General features: G+C 37.8%; 1 protein-coding gene across 3 annotated transcripts in view; it reads right to left on the reverse strand.

The window, feature by feature from the left end:
• The window catches only part of csmd3b (CUB and Sushi multiple domains 3b), a 347,235-nt gene that overhangs the window by 4,371 nt on the left and 319,749 nt on the right, over nt 1-23,115 (reverse strand). For all 3 annotated transcript variants that reach the window (XM_056741016.1, XM_056741014.1, XM_056741013.1), the window contains exons 59-66: nt 21,122-21,301; nt 18,578-18,751; nt 17,167-17,340; nt 8,370-8,443; nt 6,658-6,769; nt 2,981-3,160; nt 1,769-1,834; nt 186-344 (exon numbers count right to left, since the gene is read on the reverse strand). In XM_056741016.1, coding sequence (XP_056596994.1) covers nt 186-344; nt 1,769-1,834; nt 2,981-3,160; nt 6,658-6,769; nt 8,370-8,443; nt 17,167-17,340; nt 18,578-18,751; nt 21,122-21,301 — 1,119 coding nt within the window. The remainder of the gene's footprint in view (nt 1-185; nt 345-1,768; nt 1,835-2,980; nt 3,161-6,657; nt 6,770-8,369; nt 8,444-17,166; nt 17,341-18,577; nt 18,752-21,121; nt 21,302-23,115) is intronic.

Raw genomic sequence — 23,115 nt, forward strand, 5'->3', positions numbered from 1 at the left:
GGTCTAATGATCTAGCTCTTCATTAACAATTTTATCAGTGTGGTTAAATTTTCCCAGATGGATTAAATCAGATTTTGCTAAAGCAGAAACACAACCTTTCCTTCCTCTGGTCCAAAGATGTCTGTAATTTAGTTTGAGCAGTCAGATCAGACAGCAGTTTTTGTGTAAATCTGCAGCAAACCAACCTGAAAGCAGTAGTTCCATGTTGCTGCTTGTTAATGTGACGTTAACTCTACCCGTGGTTGCGTTAAAGCTTGTGATGCTCAAAGTCATTGGTTGCTTTCTTCCCTTGTAATTGTAGGAGCCTTTCCAGATGTAGTTAGGGGCAAAAACATCATCGGGAACTGTAAACAACAAAGAAATAACTGAATTTCTCCTATTAGATGCTTAATAAATTTGCAGAAAATTTGTGCCGTTAATAAATGTAAATGTATGTTTATAAATGGAATTAAGATACTTAAGGTCATGCTTTCTTGAATCCAGTCGCAGCCTCCCTTAAAGGGACAGTTCACCCCAAAATATCATTTACTTACCCTCTTGTCATTTCAAACCTGTATGACTTTCTCTCTTTGGCAGGACACAAAAGAAGATATTTAGAAGAATCTTGGTAACCAAACAACATAGTGTCCCCTCGACTTAAATTTTATGCACACAAAACCACAGAGACGTTTCTCAAAATATCTTCATTGGTGTTGCACAAAAGTAAAACAAGTCATTTTGAAAGACATGAAAGTGAATCAATTATGACAAAATTTGAATTTTGGGGTAAACTATCGCTTTAAGCAAACGGAATATATTCATAAAGAAAACATACAATTTAAAAAGAATCAACAAAATCAAAATAACTTGTTAGCCACATAGATCTTAAATAACACAGTTTTTTAAACTGTCAGAGCTCTGCACCTCAAAGGTATTCTGTCTCTTACAGACTCAAAGATCCATTACCGCCTTGGACTTCTAAAATGTGTCTTAGTTGGAATCATACAGTATTTGCTGTTCTCCTGCCTGGAGAAACTTCATCATTAACGCTTACAGCTTTGTAAATCTCCAGCATTTCTCTTCCTTAAGCCTGCTCTCTAATTAAAGAAATGTAAGATGTAAAGTATGCCCTGAGAACATCTAGCTAAACTCTTCAGGATTATCTTGTGCTTCCAGTGGAGTGTCTTGTGGCTGCCAGCCTGCTTTACCATCAAACTAACTGGAACCTGTTTTCCTCTCATTAGTATATTCCTCTTGAGCCTGTGGTTTACATTATATCACAAATAGCAAGCACCACTGCTCTCTGTGGCCAAGAAAACAACATTGCAGATAGAATTATTTATTCTAGATAAGATGAATACAGTCATAAGTAGTCTTTTATTCCATTCCATTCCATTTTCTACCGCTTATCCGAACTACCTCGGGTCACGGGGAGCCTGCGCCTATCTCAGGAGTCATCGGGCATCAAGGCAGGATACACCCTGGATGGAGTGCCAACCCATCGCAGGGCACACACACTCACTCATTCACTCACGCACTCACTCACACCCTACGGACAATTTTTCCAGAGATGCCAATCAACCTACCATGCATGTCTTTGGACCAGGGGAGGAAACCGGAGTACCCGGAGGAAACCCCCGAGGCACGGGGAGAACATGCAAACTCCACACACACAAGTCGGAAGTGGGAATCGAACCCCCAACCCTGGAGGTGTGAGGCGAACGTGCTAACCACTAAGCCACCGTGCCCCCCTAGTAGTCTTTTATATTAAATATAAAAATGCACAAACCATTTAGCTTTGGACTCGGTGTTCCTTGGACTGGTTTAATAGGCTTTTCGGATAGTTTAGAACCCGCTGTAAAAGAAAAAGCGAAACTCTATGAATTAAACATTCATTTTAGAAACAGATTGAGAGATTAAACTGGCAACACACTATTTTATGCAGTTTTAAGTTGTACAGGAGCACCTCCAGACTGTTTTGGGATGTTTTAGCTTGCATAAAACGGCACAGGTAATAAATATTATGTTTTAAAAATAACTAAATAAATAAAAAGTCTTCCCTGTCCATTTTTAACAAAAATGTAAACATATTAAGGATAAAAATAATAATAGCTAAATATTAATAACTAAATATAAATTATTACTATTATTATCATCATTATTATTTGAAAATATTTTTATTGTGTACCAAATTTTTAATGATTTAATTTTTATGTTTTAATCCAAATGTTTAAAATAAAACTAAATATTTTTATTGAGGTAGAGAACATGGTCAACATATCAAGCAGCACAACATAACAAAGAAAAGGCGCCAACTGGTTAGTATCAAGGTGCAAAAAACAGGAAGATAAACTGACTCCATCACTGTATGTGGAAGCTTTCAGTCAATCGCTTGGGAGTTTTTTTTGTAAACAATCACATCTGTTTATGTGTAGTAATTACTGTGAAGCCTGAAGTGTGCAGCTGTGTGTGTGCACGCCGGCGTATGCTGCCTGCCGCGGTCGCTCTCAGAGCTTCAGGATGAAGACTGGAAAGATAAAATCACAGCACTGCAGCATGCCGACCACACGCTAGTGCTTCGACAACCCACCTGAGCAAAGGACCAGTAAAAACTAAGTTATTTGAAGGAAAACTATTTGGCTTGATTTGTCTGGAATAGATTGAAGAATTTGAAAGAAACTGCTCAACAGAGCGCATTTCGTAAATACATTATCTCCTTCAACAAAGAAGCGAAAATGTGATGACATTTTGGTTCCGTGTCAGCCACCGTAGTGCTTCGAAATGGAGGCGCGAGTGGTGGAGTGAGCCGTTGGTTGCAATTCTTCCTCACCACTAGAGGCTGCTATATTTTATGCACTGGGCCTTTAATGTTAAAATTTGTTTGCATTTAAAATACACTTGGCTCAGAAACCATTTGACTGGGCATGAAGCTTCGGATGGGAATATTCAGTATGTAAGCTCAACAATAAAAAACATTGAATGTGGTTTCAGACTTTGATACCTCGACACACAGGCATCTTCCCAGTCCAGGTTCCATCGGATCGACAGACCCGATGCTCAGAGCCGCCAGACAAAAAGAAACCAGCTTGGCAGGTGTAGATGAGAGTGTAGCCATAGGAGGGCAGATCCATCCCCACAACATCGACATGAGGAGGGCTCTCTGGCTGCTTACAGTTGTGGGCTACAAGGGGTGGGGGGGAAAGGACAAGCAATTAATGAATAATGTGAAAGGAGAAATAGCTAAAAATACAGTAACATTAAGTCTATATCTAATAAAAATCTATATGTTTATGATAAACACTCATTGAAATACTTAGACATTCAAAATATCAACCCTGCAGTTTTACTTAGAGTTTTTAACTTTTGTGACTTAAAAGAAAAAAAAAATTAAAATCAAGGTCAAAGAAGTTACAATATATAGTTCCTCACTGGTCTATGGTCATTAAAAAAAATAAAAAGACACATACAGTTTATAAAATATAAATTAATGCATAAAACTTACATAAACTTCTTATAATATTTATTATTATATATTTTATATAATAAATCTTTTATTGAGGAATTTCTTTTCTTTTACCTAGTAACATTTTGTCTTTTATTTAGGAACATATAGGAACACAAACACACACTCAAAACCTTGACAGTGTAGTGCTGATCTATTGAAAACAAAGAACATTGACATATAAATTGTAAATATATAACAAGAAGTGAAAACTAGGACTAAATATTGCTGGTGCCAATTATTTAAGCAGTAATAAGTAAGTAAAAAACACAAATATATGCCATTTGGGCATAAATAAATACTTTTGCGCTATGTTATAAATCCTTATTAGTAAAAGTATGACTTACTAGAAGCATCAGCATGTCTAAAAATGGACACTTTGTCATTTACCTGAACAAATATGATCACACCAATTTTCAGCAACAATGTTCACTAATTTCTAGAAATCCTACGCAAACAACATCTATCTCAACATGAAACACAACTATTCAACCATATAACGTGTGTCCTTCATTTACTTATCATTGTTCGTTGCAATGATATTTACGTATTTGTGGGAATATGCAGGAGCGCAGATCCGAGTTTCACAAATTCCGTAATTACCCTGAAGTTTGAAACGTCCCAGCAAATCATGATTGGTCACATGCCATGATGTCACTATTTATGACGTAGACTGATCTCTACTGTTGACGAAATCACGGAGAGGCATGGAAATGCCATTGTGATCGGTCGATGAAGTCACCAAATATGGTAACTTGCCCGATAAAGGGTGAATGAAATATTTTTAACCGGCCTTTGAGAAATATACACTGCTTACTTTGATACGCCAATGTTTGTAATCTTAAACATTATAAAAATGCATCCAATAAAACAACATTTGAGAAAACACACATAATTTAAAATAATATTTTAATTTAAAATGTGAGTCCATTTCATCCAAAGACCAAAGGGCAACATCCACTCAAAACAAAGTAGCAAAATATTGATAATTTTACAGTGATAAACCTAAAATCACTTCACTCTTTGAAAATCTGCGATTTTTTTCTACAGTACAATGCAGGTATTACATAACAGGAATGATCTGACCCAATCTCAGCTATTTCAGCCGACTGTCTCCGTCCCCATATAATCAGGCTTCAAACTCCAGCGGGCGAAACCAAAACGAAGTTTGAACTTTAAGACGACGTGCTCTGTCTCTTTGGCGAGAATCTCTGCACTTTCTCTTGGTAGCTGACATCGGTGTGTTTCCTGTGCCCACAGAAGCCGGCTGAGAGCTGAGGGAAGCGAGGGGACATTGATGCATGCTGGCAGACGGCACTTAAAGCGAGCGCACCTATACCTGTCACGCCGGCAGATCAAACGCGATCCGATGCTCGCTCAGTCATTCCAACAGCTCCACCATCACTACGACTTTGATCAAAAGTAGTTGAAATTGAAGCTTTGGCTCAGCGCCCTGGACCCATTCTTTTATCCAAGACTTTGATAAGGCTTTCTATCCACGAGCACTATATCAATAGTATCGCCGCAGAAGAAAGAAAAGTAATCAGGCCTTTTAGAGAAATTGCTTTGGTTTAACAGCTCCAATTCTGCGATATTCTTCAAAAAGTGGTGTAATAAAAGTTTTATTTCTTAGTTATTACATAGCAATTTAACAAAAACTTATAAACTCTTCAACACGTTATGTGCTCCCATAATTTACATAATTTAATAATTGTGTATGCTACAGTCCATTTATATATAAATTTGCAGGACGGGGTAGGCCATGAGGCTGTAAGTTTTTTGTTCAGAAACAAATCTAGTGGAACGCTGATGGAGTGGACAGCCATTATCCAATTCCATGTAAAATACAAGTGGGGAATGAAAAAGATGATTTAGTGCTCAGCCCGACTCTGCGAGTAGCCAAGTGCACTGTGTAAACAAAATTACAGTACGTAATTACGGAAGGATCTCGATTATTCTTGGGAACAAAATGGAGCGATTAGGTGGCAAACACACAAAAGCTGTTTTATCACAGACTTACAATTAAGCGGGGGAAGCGCTGTTCCTTTTTAGCCATCTCATTGTTTAATTTCCTGATTTTCACAAAACAATGACAGAACTTTGGGGTAGTGGCATGATGCGAAATGTAATTAGCTTTTGAAATGCTTGAACCGAATGCCAATCTGTCATTTGAAATTGGAAACCAGCTGTTTTCTCTGTCTCCAGGCTGCTTTGATGATGTTGATTTTAGAGCTTCTGAAGATACGCTGTCGTGAATTCAAACCAGGCCTCTTGTGTATCTAAAGTCACGTTTACCAATTTATGATTTAAAGGTGATGTCGGTACGCACGTCCGACCCAAATGTGGAAGCATACTGCCAGTCATGTGTACTTTTAAGTGACTTGCAGAGAAAAGCTTTGAGAAGCGAAGATACCAAACACATCTAGTGTGTCACAAGTAAAAGACCAGATCAGATACACTAGGAGGTAAAAAGAGAACCTCTGTCTGTCTTCTTAAATCGAAAAAAGAACACACTGAGCATTATCTTATTTTTTAACAAACTTATAAAGAGACCATGGTAAGTGTTAGTCTGTTTAACGCTTCTCTAACAACAGTGTGACTTGTCAATATACGAAGAGAAGCAATGTGCCAAGATACTTGTCACAACTCTGTTAGATTCTCCCTCCGCCCACGTAACTCAAAAGCAATTCAGAGGAATTAAAATGCCCATTGTGAAAAAGTAGACCATTAATCTTTCCTCTTTCAAATAATACGAATCTCAAAGAGACCCATTTACTTTAGTTGAATACCCATGTCATCATTTAGTTCCCTATCAGGTGGTGATATTTCATAGAGTATTTTCTCTTAATACTTTGACAGTTCAGCTATAGTAAAACTATAGTATTTATGACACAAATTTACATTTGGCAGACGCTTTTATGCAAAGTGACATTGCATTCAAAGTACACATTTTGATCATCATGTGTGTTCTCTGGGAGTTAAACGCACAGCAATAAACCTTGATAGATAGATATAGATAAGATTAACGTGAAGGCCACTTGTGGGGTTTGTAGTTCATGTATTTTCATAATGACATCATAATGCCAAACCAATATGGGTCTGGAGACACTTTCTTCGGTGTATTCAAACAGATATAAGTGTTTCTACCTGTCAATTTTGGTAAAGAAGATACTTACGGATACACTCTGGCTGGTTCCCGCTCCAGGTGAGGTCAGCCTGGCAGAGACGGGTAGTGGAGCCCTGCAACAGGTGACCAGGTTGACACTGGAAAGCCACCATGCTTCCAACCTATTAGAAAAAAAATGATAATCCTTTAAAGGTGCAGTGTGAAAGTTTTCGGAGTATCTACTGACAGAAATACACTATGTGTTCAGGTGTGTATAAAGACCTTACATAATGAATCATTACGTTTTTATTTCCTTAGAATGAGCTTCTACATTTCTATCTACATACACCGTGGGCCCCCTTGCATGGAATTCGCCATGTTGTTTCTACGGTAGCCCTAAACAGACAAACTGCTTAGAGAGCGTGTTTCGTAAATACGTTATCAGCAGAGAAGCAAAAATGCGACGACATCTTAGTCCTGAGTCAGCCACCATAGTGCTTTGAAATGGAGCATTGGAGCGAGCTGTTGGTCGCAGTTTGCAACCACTAGATGCCGCTAAACTGGATTGGACTTTGAAAATGAATTTACCTACACTCACCCTTAAAAGCACAAGTGGAATTGCGATAATGTTAGGGAATATCCTACTACATTCTACTTACCTACTTCACCTACAGTTAATGTAACCGCCCGTATGAGCACTTATTGTAGAATGCCACTGTGACCATTTCAAACCACTAGTGATGTAAAGTGGTACTTCCGACTGTAATATATGGTTGCACTTCTCATGCAAAATTGTTGAGCCACTGCAACATATTGTGATCACCAAGGTCACGTAACATATGACCACATCTGTGGCTCCAGCATTATTCGAGGGGAGTAAAATATTAAAACATCACAGAATGGCACCTGACCTTAGTACATTAATTGATTAACATGTCCCTGCTCGCGGTGAACACGGCCACTGTAGCTTATCTGGGGCACGCAATATCTCCCCTTCCCGACTCGAACATCATTAAGCCCCGGAAAGCAAAAGAGCTGGATTTGCTCCTTTTTCTTGAGGCCGGATGAATGATTTACATATATGGGGATATTTAGCTGATATGTAAAACCTCTGGTTTTGACCTCAGAAACCGGATTGAATGAATCTACTAGGATGTCATTTATTTCTATTCAAGTGGTCCCTGTGATGTTCTTGCAGTCAGGCGCATTGTTTAAGAGTGGTTCTACAGGAAAGTCTTAAGAGCAATAATATTTTGTAGTGGATGTGAGAAAAAAGACGGTTAACAAGTGGATGGAGTGGCACTCTTCATATGTTCGAGAAAATAATTTCATTTCAGGATTTATATCTTCTATGTATTTTCGAGGACATGTAAATACTAATCTACTCCTGAATGTTGCCCTATATATAGGCCTATTCATTTAATATAAACATTTTTACTCTTCCGGGTCAGCGAACTAAAATATTGATGTCTACTCTGCACTACACAGACTTTTCTCCACTTAAATCCTCTAGAAATTAAACATATATCCTAAAGCCAATTTATGTTAAAAAAAGACATCGCTTGGTAAGTGACTGAAGACCGAAGACGTATTATAATAATTTGCAAGTAAACAAAGTCAAGTTCTTTTCTTCAATTCACAGACCAACAGAGCAGATTTTCAAACCGACAGCATGATTCATAGCAAAGCCATAATTCTGAGTCAATAACTTTGTACTCATATAACAATTCCCTATCAATTGCCATTGTGTTTCACATACAACATAGGAGTGTATCCATTTACCTTAAAGCCGAAGGTCCTGTTTAAAGAGCCATAACGCGGCGTCCCAGGATTCTCACACGTTGTGCGAGTTGGCTCTGTAAAAAAGAGGACAGACAGATAAGAAATGAACACGCGGTCACATTTCTCTTGTAAATACCTCCTCACATGCCATAACTTTTGACCGTAACAGCTTAACATAACGAGAAAGAATAACATTTCGATCTCATAAAAACAACATTGCCCTTCACATGTGCCAAGACACATCAGTCTTAACGGTGCTGCGGCTCATAGTGATGCTGCATGTTTGTTTATGTAAGTGCTGCAGCTGCAGTGTCGTAACGGATTGGATTAAATGACGGCCTGATGGAGACCCAGTAGGGGGCAGTGTTGATACAGCGGTGAATCCGCTACGACGCAGCTGTGCTGCTCTGTAATTGGGATGTGGAGCACATTTTTGAGCTGACGCAGAGACCCTCGGATTCAATGCAGCCGTGCAAATGACAGGACAACCTGCGAAGCTTACACCAACCCCTTTTCCACACAACTTTCGAGAGAGGGCCTTATTAATATAGAATCAGCCTGTGGAAAATATATGACTGCATTGCCACGCTGGCAAAATAGCAGATTGTGCTTGTGTTGCTTTGATTGTGAAGGAAGAGCCGGGGCTATGAGGCCTGTTGAGAAACTAGTACATATAAAGAAGCAAGTATTCGGATCACCCTCGTTTTACACGGAGTCTGAATGTGCATACTTCCCTGCTACACAGTATGTAAGAGTAGTACAGGAAATGAATGTTTCATGATGGAGCAGGAAAACAAGACAAGGATGACATAATGGTTTCTGCTGTGATTTGAATTGTGCAATCAGTGCATCCCATAAGGAAACGACAGATATAAAAAGTGGTTTTCTATATGAGCCAGTTAACACGAAGGTAAATTACTTTCACAGTTCATATGTAAAAGAACATGTGTCAAAGGACAATGCCAACATGAGATGTTGAGTATGTCCGGGGAAGTATTGATGATACATGCAGAATATGGCTAATCTCAAGTATAATTCTTTATCAGATTAAATACATGCAAGGATGGTCTTGGATGGAGATTTCATCTTAGAATGTCTATTCTATTCTATATAACTTTAAAGATATTCTTCTAGAATTGGAACACCAATGACAAACATACATTGCACTTATCCTACATTGACTTGTCTGTCCAGCACAACTAAGACTAACACGGCAATTTTAATTTAATGTATATACATGACTATACAGTATGTATGTATTTGTTTATTTAGACGGTATATGTGTGTACATAAATTTGTGTTTTAAAACATTTTCAGGAATCAATTTCCACTCATATACCCCATGTAACTGTTATGATTTCTTTGAGAATATAAAATAATCAATAATTAAACTGTTGAAACCGCTTCATGATTATACTTTGGTGCCATGGCTGACATCTTGTGTTGGCACAATACACTGAATGTTTAAAGACGCCAATCAGAAAATGAAGCGAGCTCATCCAAATCTCCTGCTGGCTGTTCAAGGCTCCTCAATAATGGCCTCGTGGAACTGGGAGCAATTATTCAATTACTTGCTCAATTAAAAACATTTATCAATGTATTTATTGATGTTAGGAGAAGAGTTCCCTCATGGACATATAAACTGAAGGATCTAATCGGATAAACACTGTACTTAGGGGGACAGAGTCTTTGTTAATGAGATATGGAGAAATGGATGTAGCTATACGCCAGGAATACAGCAAGGACAGTTCATACAGAGAGAGAGATATTAGCTTTCTTGATTTAAAAACAGTTCTTTGTGAATATTGAATATAACTGAATTTAACTTTTTCTTTGTGGTGCTTCCCGTAATTCAACAGCATAGAGAAGCAACTAATATAATTCGCTGAGTAAAGCAAGAGTGAATGAGGCTAGAGAACCTCCCCGAAGACAGAGAATGTCAGAAACCATCATAGGATCTAAAATTATTGATCTTATGAAAAAAAATGGTCACAAAATAGCTAATACAATCTGAAAAACAAAACAGTTTACTGTCAACTGGCTAACATGAAAAAAAATCTGTTATCATTTATGTAGCCTCTTAACAAAACTTGTATTTTGAAATGGCCGTTAACTTTTGTGTTATATCGTCATAGATCGGCCTGTACGGCGCTATCTTAAAATAAGAGAAAGTGCTGATGCTTAGACTTTCATCAAAAATGCTCCAAGCTCCAGGCAAAACCATGCACCTCCACCGCTCGCTCCACATATTTCATATAAACAGCAGCAGAACAATGGAGAAAAATCAAACGTGCTTCACTCAGGAAACAGTGTAGAGATAAATATTCAACAAGTACTATAGTAAATTACATGCATCAAATCCAAACAATAAATTGGATGTGTTTTGACAAAAAATAAACTATACGCAATATAGCAGAACAATATGGTGCATCCTCAGAAACTATCTGGTGAACAGTGAGTGATGCATGAATTGTGTGCAAACTAGCGGTTGCAGGAACTGATCGACATTAATGCTCTAACGCAACATTTAAAGCTTGATGTCGACTAGTTGCGCGAAAAGCAATTTATTGTACATTCATTAGTAGACGTATACTATTATCGTAGCAGAGTGTTCTTGTCTGAAATACAACAGAGACGGCTCTGGGTAAATAACAGCTATCTGGCTTATAATTCAGGCCATATAATGCTGGACAAGGCAGGAACAGACACAAAAGGCACAGTAGAACAGCCAAGAGTAGTGCCGATGACAAACCGATGCGAGCTGCAAAACTACTTTCCGTAAATAGGCCGAATCATGTGTTTTTTGTCTGAACCAGTATTTTATGTTCGATAAACTTTCATCTGATATGAATTTAATGAATAGTAATTGTTTGGAACCCCTCATATACAGCTCCACCACTTTAAAATGTGAAATGGTCATTTTTCTCACTTGTAACTCAGCTGTATCTAATATTTAGATGGAAAGATATTTGACTGATTAAGGACTTTTTGATACCCAGACATATTAAGTTATGTTTTACACTGTGTGTGCTGTGCTTATACAACATGCTTATCTGTTACAAAAATGCAACTAAAGTAATGTAAAAGTCTTTAATGTGATATCCAAGAAGTCACTCATGGAAAATATACAGCTACGGAAAAAAATCCAAATTTCCTTTAATCAGTATTTCTAAATGTATTGTGGTCATTCCAGTCCAGTGAGAATTTCAACAAAATCAAATCTCAGGAGCGACATTAAGTCATCCAACAGCAATGTGAAAGACTGACAGCATGACAAGACATGTGAAACTGTGATAGAAATACAGGTTATCACATCAAATAAAATAATGTTTCAAGTTTTCTTAATTAAGTGTACAAATGTTACTGTTGTATTGCTTAAAAGTGAATATGAACTTGTTTTCTTTGCAGTATTTGTGGTCTAAAATACAGAGCATCTTTTCTGTTACTTCGACATGTTTCTCCTGTTCATTTTCTGCAATCGGAAAAAATATTACTATTAGAAAATTTGGGAGAAATATTGTCATATTACATAAACATATTCCTATTATTAGTAAGTTCTGAAAAACTGAAAATGCTTTTGAAATGGTGTCTTAATTTTTTCTGAGGCTTTTCTGTCTGTGACACACAAACACTGTAGAGACGTAACAGAGCTACAGATACTGCTTGTGCATCTTTCACACGTGACGTAACTACTACTAATATGTGCTGTAACTTTGTGTGCACTAGGGGTTGAAAGACCTCAATTTTTTTAAGTCGACTATTATGTGATAAAAGTCAAGTCGAGTAGTCGATGACGTTGTTAATAAATAAAATAAGAGCTAGGGAATGTTTTGCAGCATGGGCTGTGTGTGTGTGGGCTGCGGGAGAATAGTGGGACTTCAAAAATTCACATGACCCACGACTAGTCAACATCAATGTTGCGTTGGACTTGTTATAGCATGTTGTATAAGCACAGCACACACAGTGTAAAACATAACTTAATATGTCTGGGTATCAAAAAGTCCTTAATCAGTCAAATATCTTTCCATCTAAATATTAGATACAGCTGAGTTACAAGTGAGAAAAATGACCATTTCACATTTTAAAGTGGTGGAGCTGTATATGAGGGGTTCCAAACAATTACTATTCATTAAATTCATATCAGATGAAAGTTTATCGAACATAAAATACTGGTTCAGACAAAAAACACATGATTCGGCCTATTTACGGAAAGTAGTTTTGCAGCTCGCATCGGTTTGTCATCGGCACTACTCTTGGCTGTTCTACTGTGCCTTTTGTGTCTGTTCCTGCCTTGTCCAGCATTATATGGCCTGAATTATAAGCCAGATAGCTGTTATTTACCCAGAGCCGTCTCTGTTGTATTTCAGACAAGAACACTCTGCTACGATAATAGTATACGTCTACTAATGAATGTACAATAAATTGCTTTTCGCGCAACTAGTCGACATCAAGCTTTAAATGTTGCGTTAGAGCATTAATGTCGATCAGTTCCTGCAACCGCTAGTTTGCACACAATTCATGCATCACTCACTGTTCACCAGATAGTTTCTGAGGATGCACCATATTGTTCTGCTATATTGCGTATAGTTTATTTTTTGTCAAAACACATCCAATTTATTGTTTGGATTTGATGCATGTAATTTACTATAGTACTTGTTGAATATTTATCTCTACACTGTTTCCTGAGTGAAGCACGTTTGATTTTTCTCCATTGTTCTGCTGCTGTTTATATGAAATATGTGGAGCGAGCGGTGGAGGTGCATGGTTTTGCCTGGAGCTTGGAGCATTTTTGATGAAAGTCTAAGCATCAGCACTTTCTCTTATTTTAAGATAGCGCCGTACAGGCCGATCTATGACGATATAACACAAAATTTAACGGCCATTTCAAAATACAGGTTTTGAAAAGAGGGCAAATATATGATAACATCATTTTTTTCCCCTTTAAATGTTAGCCAGTTGACAGTAATCTGTTTAGTTTTTTAGATTGTATTAGCTATTTTGTGACCTTTTTACGTTTTCCACCAAGGGATTATTTGAAAAGGAAAAGTTTGAAAAATATTTTTTTCATAAGATCAATAATTTTAGATCCTCTGATGGTTTCTGACATTCTCTGTCTTCGGGGAGGTTCTCTAGCCTCATTCACTCTTGGTTTACTCAGCAAATTATATTAGTTGCTTCTCTACGCTGTTGAATTACGGGAAGCACCACGAAGAAAAAGTTAAATTCAGTTATATTCAATATTCACAAAGAACTGTTTTTAATCAAGAAAGCTAATATCTCTCTCTCTGTATGAACTGTCCTAGCTGTATTCCTGGCGTATAGCTGCATCCATTTCTCCATATCTCATTAACAAAGACTCTGTCCCCCTAAGTACAGTGTTTATCCGATTAGATCCTTCAGTTTATATGTCCATGAGGGAACTCTTCTCCTAACATCAATAAATACATCGATAATTGTTTTTAATTGAGCAAGTAATTGAATAATTGCTCCCAGTTCGACGAGGCCATTATTGAGGAGCCTTGAACAGCCAGCAGGAGATTTGGATGAGCTCGCTTCATTTTCTGATTGGCGTCTTTAAACATTCAGTGTATTGTGCCAACACAAGATGTCAGCCATGGCACCAAAGTATAATCATGAAGCGGTTTCAACAGTTTAATTATTGATTATTTTATATTCTCAAAGAAATCATAACAGTTACATGGGGTATATGAGTGGAAATTAATTCCTGAAAATGTTTTAAAACACAAATTTATGTACACACATATACCGTCTAAATAAACAAATACATACATACTGTATAGTCATGTATATACATTAAATTAAAATTGCCTTGATGGTCTTAGTCCGACCACAATACATCTAGAAATACTGATTCAATGAACATCTTGTATGATCTCTTAATTCTTTCCGTGGCTGTATATTTCCCATGAAGGACTTCTTGGATATCACATTAGTTGCATTTTTGAAATGTGAGTATAATGTGAGTATAAGCAAGCGCAGTCCAAATGACCTATTCACATTTAAAGGGGTGGAGGTATTGATGTGTTTAAAAACAATTAATTTCCTTAAATTTATGATCGACGATAGTTATCGAACATAATATACTGGTTCAGACAAAAAACACATGATTTGGCTCCCTAATGCTTTCAAAAAAGCATATTTACAGAAAGTAGTTTTGCAGCTAGCATCGGTTTGTCATCGGCACTACTCTTGGCTGTTCTACTGTGCCTTTTGTGTCTGTTCCTGCCTTGTCCAGCATTATATGGCCTGAATTATAAGCCAGATAGCTGTTATTTACCCAGAGCCGTCTCTGTTGTATTTCAGACAAGAACACTCTGCTGCGATAATAGTACACGTCTCATAATGAATGTACAAGCCAAGGAAAATGCTTTTAAAATGACTGAAGTCACATATGCATGCATTTTAATGGACTTTATACAATTACTAAGACTACATCAAGGTTGTAAGAAATGTGTATTATTGCGGCTCTAACAGCACCAAATGGAACTACAAAAACACTTATGTCATCACAACATGGCGGCCTGAATGGAGGTGTCCACCCCATGTCCTCATAAGAGTGCGAATAGCCTAGCTGTCAAAAGAAATATTCATTTTTTTAAGTGTAAAAGTTTAGTTTAAAGCAAATTGATTATGTAAGTTAGATCAGGTAACGTCTCACTGTTTATATGTCTGAGAAGCTCATTGACCAGGTGTGCAGGGTGTTCTCATCTTCTCAAGATCTGACACTGCCAGCAACCAATAAGCAAGTTTGTTAAGTTTTTGTATCTGATGCAATTTAGTTTCCCCTGGCTTCAGTTCTGGACTTCTTACTGAAACTTGCCTCTCTATTCATCCACACTGAGGGCACAAGGAGCAGCTTTGATGTTCCCCACGTAATTCTATCAACAGGATGGAGGCCGTTTGGAGCGGCACCGGCCTGGTTTGATAGGGCAGTGGGAGGGCATTGATTTCTTTGGAGTTGAGCTAAATACTTTAGAATTTCTTTGTGCACTGAACAACAAACAAAAAAAGCGGTTCTGGTCGTGGGTGGTAATCATAAGACGGGTAGAGTTACAGACAAGTGTTATTCGTGGCCCAACTTGAGATTCCAAGTGCAGGATCTGACCACTTAGCTTAATTTTCTTGACTTTAGAGGTTCTGCTAAATTGCACCGTAAAAAGCTTGAGAGACACTCTGACAAAATGACTTAATTGACCCTAATTTGTTCGGTTTTTGCATGTAGATTGAGCATTTGGCACATAATGCAAAAAGGGCAGTAAAATGACACTTTTTATATTCAAATGAATCAGCTCCCTCTGATAATTGAATGATAACAGAATCCCAAAGGCATGAGATATTTGTAGACACTGGCAACCTTAGGACTTTTGTAATATCACAAAATTATAAAAGAAGGAAAGAACAACGTCTGAACACACTTGGTTACACACATTGCAAGGACTTTGCAGACAATATGACTGTACTGTACAAACAATATATTCTCACATTTTACAATTTCAAATTAGCATGATGTAGTTCCTTTCATAATTAATTTATATTGTACCCTGGCTATTACCATCCTTACGGGGGCACCTGTCCAAATACATGCACATACATATGCATACAGACCAGTGTTTCGTTAATCGCTATTCTTAGATTTCAGAACTGTATTTTAAAGTAACAATACGAGGAGGATCTATTTACAGAAATGAAATATAATATACAAAACTATTTCTTCAGAGGTGTATAAAGACCTTACATAATGAACCGTTATGTTTCTAATACCTTAGAATAAGCTGTTTATATCTACATACAGAGCTTCCTGTTTTGTACAGCAGCCATAAATGGACAAACAACTCTACAACCCACGTTGCCTCTCCCTCTCCCCTGCGGTATAGTGGTGAAACGGATCACGGATGATCCATGATCCGTTCGGATCGTATTCTAAGGATTTGAACGCATGTGACCCGCAGATTAACTGTACATTTATTCATCCTTGAGTAAGCGAGTAAAACGCGCTTTCTCTACAGTTTTAGCGCTCTATCTCTCTCTCTCCAGTATATGGACGAGTACAATATTAAAGTGGTTCCAGATAAACAATGACTCTCAAAACTGCTCTGTCCGGACAGCTAATATTAAAACAAAAACAACAACATATCTAGGTTCTAACAAACAGAAAAACCAACGTTACTCAAATATTCCTCCTCGGGGGTGATTTTTTCCCAAGGACTCTCTGCTGGAAAGTATCTCCAGAGATATCTATGAGTATCTCTGATAAAAGTCTTAGTACCGTGGATTCAAACGCGTCTCCGCTGGAAAGTCTTTATAATATTCCTCCTGCTCCTGCCTGACTTCTTTTTATACTTAAAATCCATAAGACCTTTTTTCTATGTAATAAATAAGACATTGTTCTTTCTACTGTCTCTCTAATGCCTGCCATGATCTCTTCCCTGCGTGAACATGAGAACGACATCTTTTTGTACTATGGTGGCCACCGTCGTGTTTGAACGGAGCGATTTGTTGCAAATCTATAATACAACGCTAGTGGCCGCTGTAAATTAAAAAACTGCGCCTTTAAGCTTGGATTCAATTTGTTTGAAATTGCTGTTGAGAATTACATAGAGAGAATGTGAATCTGAGAAAAATATAAGTAAGGAAGTTAAATAAATATGTAGGAAAGAATAGAATTGTCATTTGTTTTGCATTGTCAGGCCTATTATCTTGAAGTGCGTTGGGTCGCAAAAGAAACAGCAACATGTTCCTGTAGTATTTATCCGTTGGTATACGTGAATTTATTTACCTATACAGCGAGGCTGGGATCCACTCCAGGTGCCATCAGCCTGGCAAATGCGCGTAGTGCTGCCCACAAGGATGTAGGGGGCCATGCAGCTAAATGAAACCTCTGACTGGTAGATGAAACTGCGGCCTTCCCTTGAGCTGAAGGCAGTGATTCCAGGATCCCCGCAGAACTTGGCTACAAAACACAGAGAGGATAAAAACTTATACAGTTGAATCATTAGCATACACTAATTTCAGTCTTATGTGAGATGCTGAAAACGTTGTGTTTCTGAAAACATAAACATCCTTTATGCTATTCTTAAAAGGGATAGTCTCACTTTATCCTGTTTTCCATTTAGTTTTTTTATTATTGCTTTCCCCCCAAGTGCAGATTATAATACATGGTTCACAATATGGACAACACACAGTTAAGCTTAATGAAATAAAGAAGTCAATTTCTTCGAAACAGACTAAAACAACCATGCGAACGAAAACATAAAGATGCCACTTTATCTTTGAAATTCACTGTTTCAAGTTCTACTAAGAGAGAAAAAGACATAAAGAATAATGAGGAATACTAAACGGCTATGTTTGGAATGGAAAACAAGCTCACTATTTACAGAATATTGCTGCCTATAATTCTTTGAAAATAGTGAAAATGTAGGCTTCATTTCACGAAATGTCAGAAACAGTAGTATGTACAGTAGTGTGCAACAGTACATCTGGTTCATTCATCATTTCCAGCCTGAACACAGAAAGTCAAGTCATGTGTATTGCGAGATAAAGAACTGCCAAACGGAGTCAAAGTATTCTATATAGGTAGGGTAGCAGTGCTATTCCAAACATAACCCAAGAACAATGGGGAAAGTCCAATGCCGCAAGGGTTCATGGGTAAACAACTGTCAGGAGAGCGATAGATCTCTGGAGAGAAATATAATCAATAACATGCTTGAGGATGACCAGAATAATCCATGGTACAGAAAATATTCGGGCCGGACTCTGTCTGGGATCTACTGTAGCACAATAAACATGGTTTGCCTGATGAATTATAGATGTGCTGTCATGGCAGAAAATAATAGTGAAACCCCGTCAGAGGTCAGAGGTACAATTTCTTCATACAGCAATTTTTTCCCCCCTGGATGCATCGTTTCTATATAAAGGTCTAAATCATTCAGTGTGTATATTCCTAAAAATACAAACACTGCCATTTCTTCCAACAGAATCAATGGAGGTTCTTAATTTTTGACATGGGCTCAATAATGATGCAATCAGTCATTCAACGTCTGATCATCACGTTCCTTCCATCTGCCAAAACTAAAGCCGAGTAGGCATTTCTGCTTTCAGGAAAGCTGCTTGAAGCATGCATGGAGTCGCAAGCCCCTGCAGGGTTGAAACAGACTTTGATTAATATTAAAGACAAATACAGTACTCACGCAAGCACTGGGGCACCTCACCACTCCATGTACCGTTGCCCACGCAGGTGAGAATGGCGGGGAAAGAGAGCTCGTAGCCCGGAGAGCAGCTGTAACTCACGCTGGTGCTCCACTCAAAGTCACGACCCTCCAGCAGGCCGTTTGAGATGGGCAGAGGAGCAGGACATGTGACGTCTAAGATGAGAAATGAAACAGAAGTTCAGCGTAAACTGAAAAATAATGTGTGCACTGTGCAGTACATTAATAATGGAATGTACATCACAGTAACAAAGCTTATATTCCAGCTCTGAGATGAACATGCAGTTTTAGGCTTTCGTAAAGAGATTTTAAAGCTTACTGGAAAGCCTATAATGGAAGTCAATGCAGCAGGTGCAGTAGGTTTTTAAATATACATTTTTAGGGGGTACACTAATGTGTAGGAATACTGAATAATACATTTGGCAGAGGCAAGCTCGGAGATAAACTTATCCAAATTTCCGCCTCCTTTCTTGCTGTGAAAGCAGATGTACTTGTGTACTTAATTATTCCGGTGAAATGTGGCAACACATAAACTAACCCCAAAGCAAAATATGCGTAAACATCTTGCTTTTTTACACCCGGCACATATCTAACATGTTTAGGAGAAGAAAATAATCGCTGAGTGGGGTGGTTGAGGGTCAAAAATAAAAAATGAATAAAATAAATTAACTGGAAAAACAAGGCACAGATTTTGATCAAGTTTCGGATGTCACGCAGTCTGCATATATTGGAGATTTCCATGAAATCGCAAACCTGCTGAAGAACGAGTTACATTAAAACAGAGAAGAAAATATGACAATATAAAGTATGTGAAAACAGACTATTATCAACTATTTTGGTACTAGCAGGTTACGTAGAGATTAATAGGTTCTGTCAGCACTACCGAATAAGCCAAATGCTGTCTCTGTCTTAGACGCCCCATCTTTCCCAATAACTGCCACCCCAACTTTGTACAGTAAGTCTGGTGATCAAGTACCAGATGAGGCTTTAAAATCAATCACACTTTAGCAGACAGGAAGCCAATTCCTTGTTCAAATGGGCGCACATGATGACTCACGTCCCAACACTCGGTGTGACGCCCCAATTTTATTGCATCCAAAAACTACATCCACAACATGAGCTGTCTATCATATTCACGCTTATAATATGATGTAATAAACTTCTAATAAACCCTAATTCTGTATATTAATCATGACTTAATTACCGCTGGGCTCTATTAAAGAGAGTTCATGAGAACTGGACCTGATTGAGGCCCCTTGGCTAATGAATATTTACTACTGCTGCTAAATTTTAATTCCCTTTTTAATATATATATATATATATATATATATGCCCATAATTAAGGTTAGGGATTAGAATTAGGATAATAAACGCTCAATAAACTTTATGCTATGGACAAGAATCCCTCAAATTGTCTTGTTTTGATGAATTATGGTGCTTTTACATTTTAAACCGGATGCATTTACCAAACAGGCAAAAAAGGAGAATCTAACAGACTTCAGAGAGGAGCCTATAAAGGGATCTGAATATCACAGAGATGGGAGTGGTTGCATTTTCACTGAACTCCAGTACGCATATTAATAGCCCTGTGAAGCGTCTGTGGAGTTCGGACTGAAGTATGAAGTTCAAGCCTCCTTAAATATACATGCACATCATGTCCTCTAAGAAACAGGAGGAGGTTGCAGCCGAATAAATGAGACATCTGTGTCTATCTAAATGAGCTTTGCAAAACAGCCTGCTAGGCCGGAGCATTGGTGAGTATCAGAAATGCAACCGAAAACCTGAAATTCAATTTCACATCACATGATATATTCAACAGCGTTTCATCCGGCTGCAGAATGATGACGGGAATGATTTGTGTGGCTGTAAATTTAATTACGAGAAAAACGCAAGGGCTCGCAGGTCAACGCTGAATAAAATAGTGGGGACAACGTGGGCCTTAGGCGGGAACTCTCGGTGGAGAAATGTGTCGTGGGACTGTTCTTTGCAAGCTTCATGATTGGTTGAGAAAACACGAATGTTTATCATTTGTTGTAGCCCAATCAAGTAATAAAATATGACTTACAAGGGTAGCAAAACATTAGTTTTTTAGCGCCAAACAAGACATCCATCACGACGGCAAAGACGCAAAGCTGGAAGACCTCAGCTCACTCCGGGAGAAGCATCTGTGCATCGAATGCTTGGGGCGGTTGGGGCCAGATGTGCAGATATATCAGTGCGAGTTATTAACAATACAGCTATTTGGCTTTACTTGGAATAGAATATGCATTTTATGCATTTGGCAGACACTTTTACCAAAAGCATCTTCATTTAATAGCATTGTGAATGCCAAAGAAGCAAGCATAGGTTGCGAGAACACACATTGTGATAAAAAAATGTACACCTTGAATGCACCGCTGCTTGAGATAAGAGCATCTACTAAATGCATTAATATAAATGTAACGTGGGTCTAACAAAATGTTGAATGCTCTCGCTTTTGTAAGTCGATTTGAATAAAATCTCCTAAGTGAATCAATGTAATTTTACCTTTACAGAAAGGAACAGGAGCATTCCAGGTACCATTACCGGTACAAGTAATGGTGGGCAAACTGTCAGCTTCCATGGTGTAGCCAGGCTGACACATGTAGGTGATGTTTTGTCCAATAGTAAACTCTTCATTATATCTCAGGCCGTTGGCTGGCACTCCGGGGTCGCCGCAGTTGATCACTGAAAAAGATGACATACATACTGTACTTAGAGAGATGACAAAAAATGTTTTAACAGGAACAACACTAAGCTGTCCTTCATACCTGATTTAGGTGCAATGAGTCAAAATGTGTAAGCTCCCAACACACGTCGATCTTTATTCCATATCTAATATGACCCACCAAATGACAATATTACCCTTTTTGTGGCAGTGTGATTGAAACTATCGAAACCAACCCCGGGAGCCACATTCACAAATCATCTTTAACAACTCATTTACACTGCGACAATGTTTGGAAAGCCTGGCGTTTTATTTGAAATGATAGATCTCATTATTATGGAAAGAAATCAATAGCGGCAAGCGGGCACGGTTCCCTTTCCAATGGTGTCTCGGAGGTATAACTTGGAATCAATTCTGCGGATCTTTTAAAATGATTATTTCTTCCAATGGATAAATAAAAGGTGGGGATAGGAATAATGCGAGAAAGAACGCGACGTTGCCGGAATTCAGATGAAACCACGAAAAACAGATCTGCGGTTTTGCACTTTGCTGCGGCTGACAAAATCTCATTCCGTCACAGCATTTATTTGATTATTTCCCAGACGTAACATCTTAATTTTCTCTATTCATTCATATCGGACCATTACTTATTTGTCACCCTTGAGTTCTTGTTCTGTGTCTTTTGGAAAACAACAGAAAATTATGTTTTGTAAAATCCATCAACGGTCTCACACATAAACATGCCAGTGATGTTGAGATATGGCTGATGTGAAATGCTAATGCGACTCCTCCCTTGGACAGGGTCGTGTATCACTACACTCGGCCCACTCAATAAACACATGTAGAGGCATATCAATCACAGTCAGTTTACGCCCCATTTTCTTACAAAAAAACATTTTGTCGGATTATGGCTCCCACAGTTTAGGGAGAAACCACATTTACAAATGCGGTTTTGAATAATAATAGCAACTTAAAATGGCTGAGCTATTTTTTATATCATGACTTGCTTGGTACATCTCCAAGACTATCGGAATACCTAGATATGTGAGCGGACTCACAAATGAATCTTTTCTCCTGATTATTACAGTAGAATCTATTATTCAATGCAGAGTGAATAATACATCATTATATATATGTACGTTATAAAATAACATAAAATGACAGCCGAATGTATGTAGGAAAATGTCTATCCTGTTAATGTTTACGGAAAAAAGTATATTGTAAAGTATTGTAATTCGTTTCTTATCTCTGTTATACTACCATGTTGGTCAGAACTGCACCCGAAGTTTTTCAACAACAGTTGCACATGTACATGGTTGAGTGACAATAAAAAGATTCAATTTGATTTTGATTTTGATTTTATTTAATAATTCACGAATATGTGACCATGTCTGTAAAATCCATGCTTTGGTCTCATAATCTAATTAGATATAATGAGCATCAAGTTTGGTTTCATTCATTAATTTGACGATATTTTCAATCTTTGTTAACTCAAGGTTATGTTTTAACAGAATGTTATTAACATTATGTAGGATGATTTTATATAGAAAACAGTAAATCGCAAAAGAATGACTTTGGCTGGGTTTTCACAGACTGGGTAACACATATTCCCTCACAAAAGTATTACTGAAACCGCTGAATTAGTGCTGATATGTTCGTGTATTCTCTGTCGATCATGCTCAAACTAATTGCATTTTTTGCTCCACATTTATTATTCTTTTTCAAATGTTTAAACAACACAGCAAGCATGTGCACATGTGAGAACAATTTATTATTAGTGCATTCCCCTCAGGAGAGGAGTCTGAACGTCTGAACTGAAAACTGAAATATTCAA

The sequence above is a fragment of the Triplophysa dalaica genome, chromosome 25 (genome assembly GCF_015846415.1).
Source record: "Triplophysa dalaica isolate WHDGS20190420 chromosome 25, ASM1584641v1, whole genome shotgun sequence".
NCBI lineage: Eukaryota > Metazoa > Chordata > Actinopteri > Cypriniformes > Nemacheilidae > Triplophysa > Triplophysa dalaica.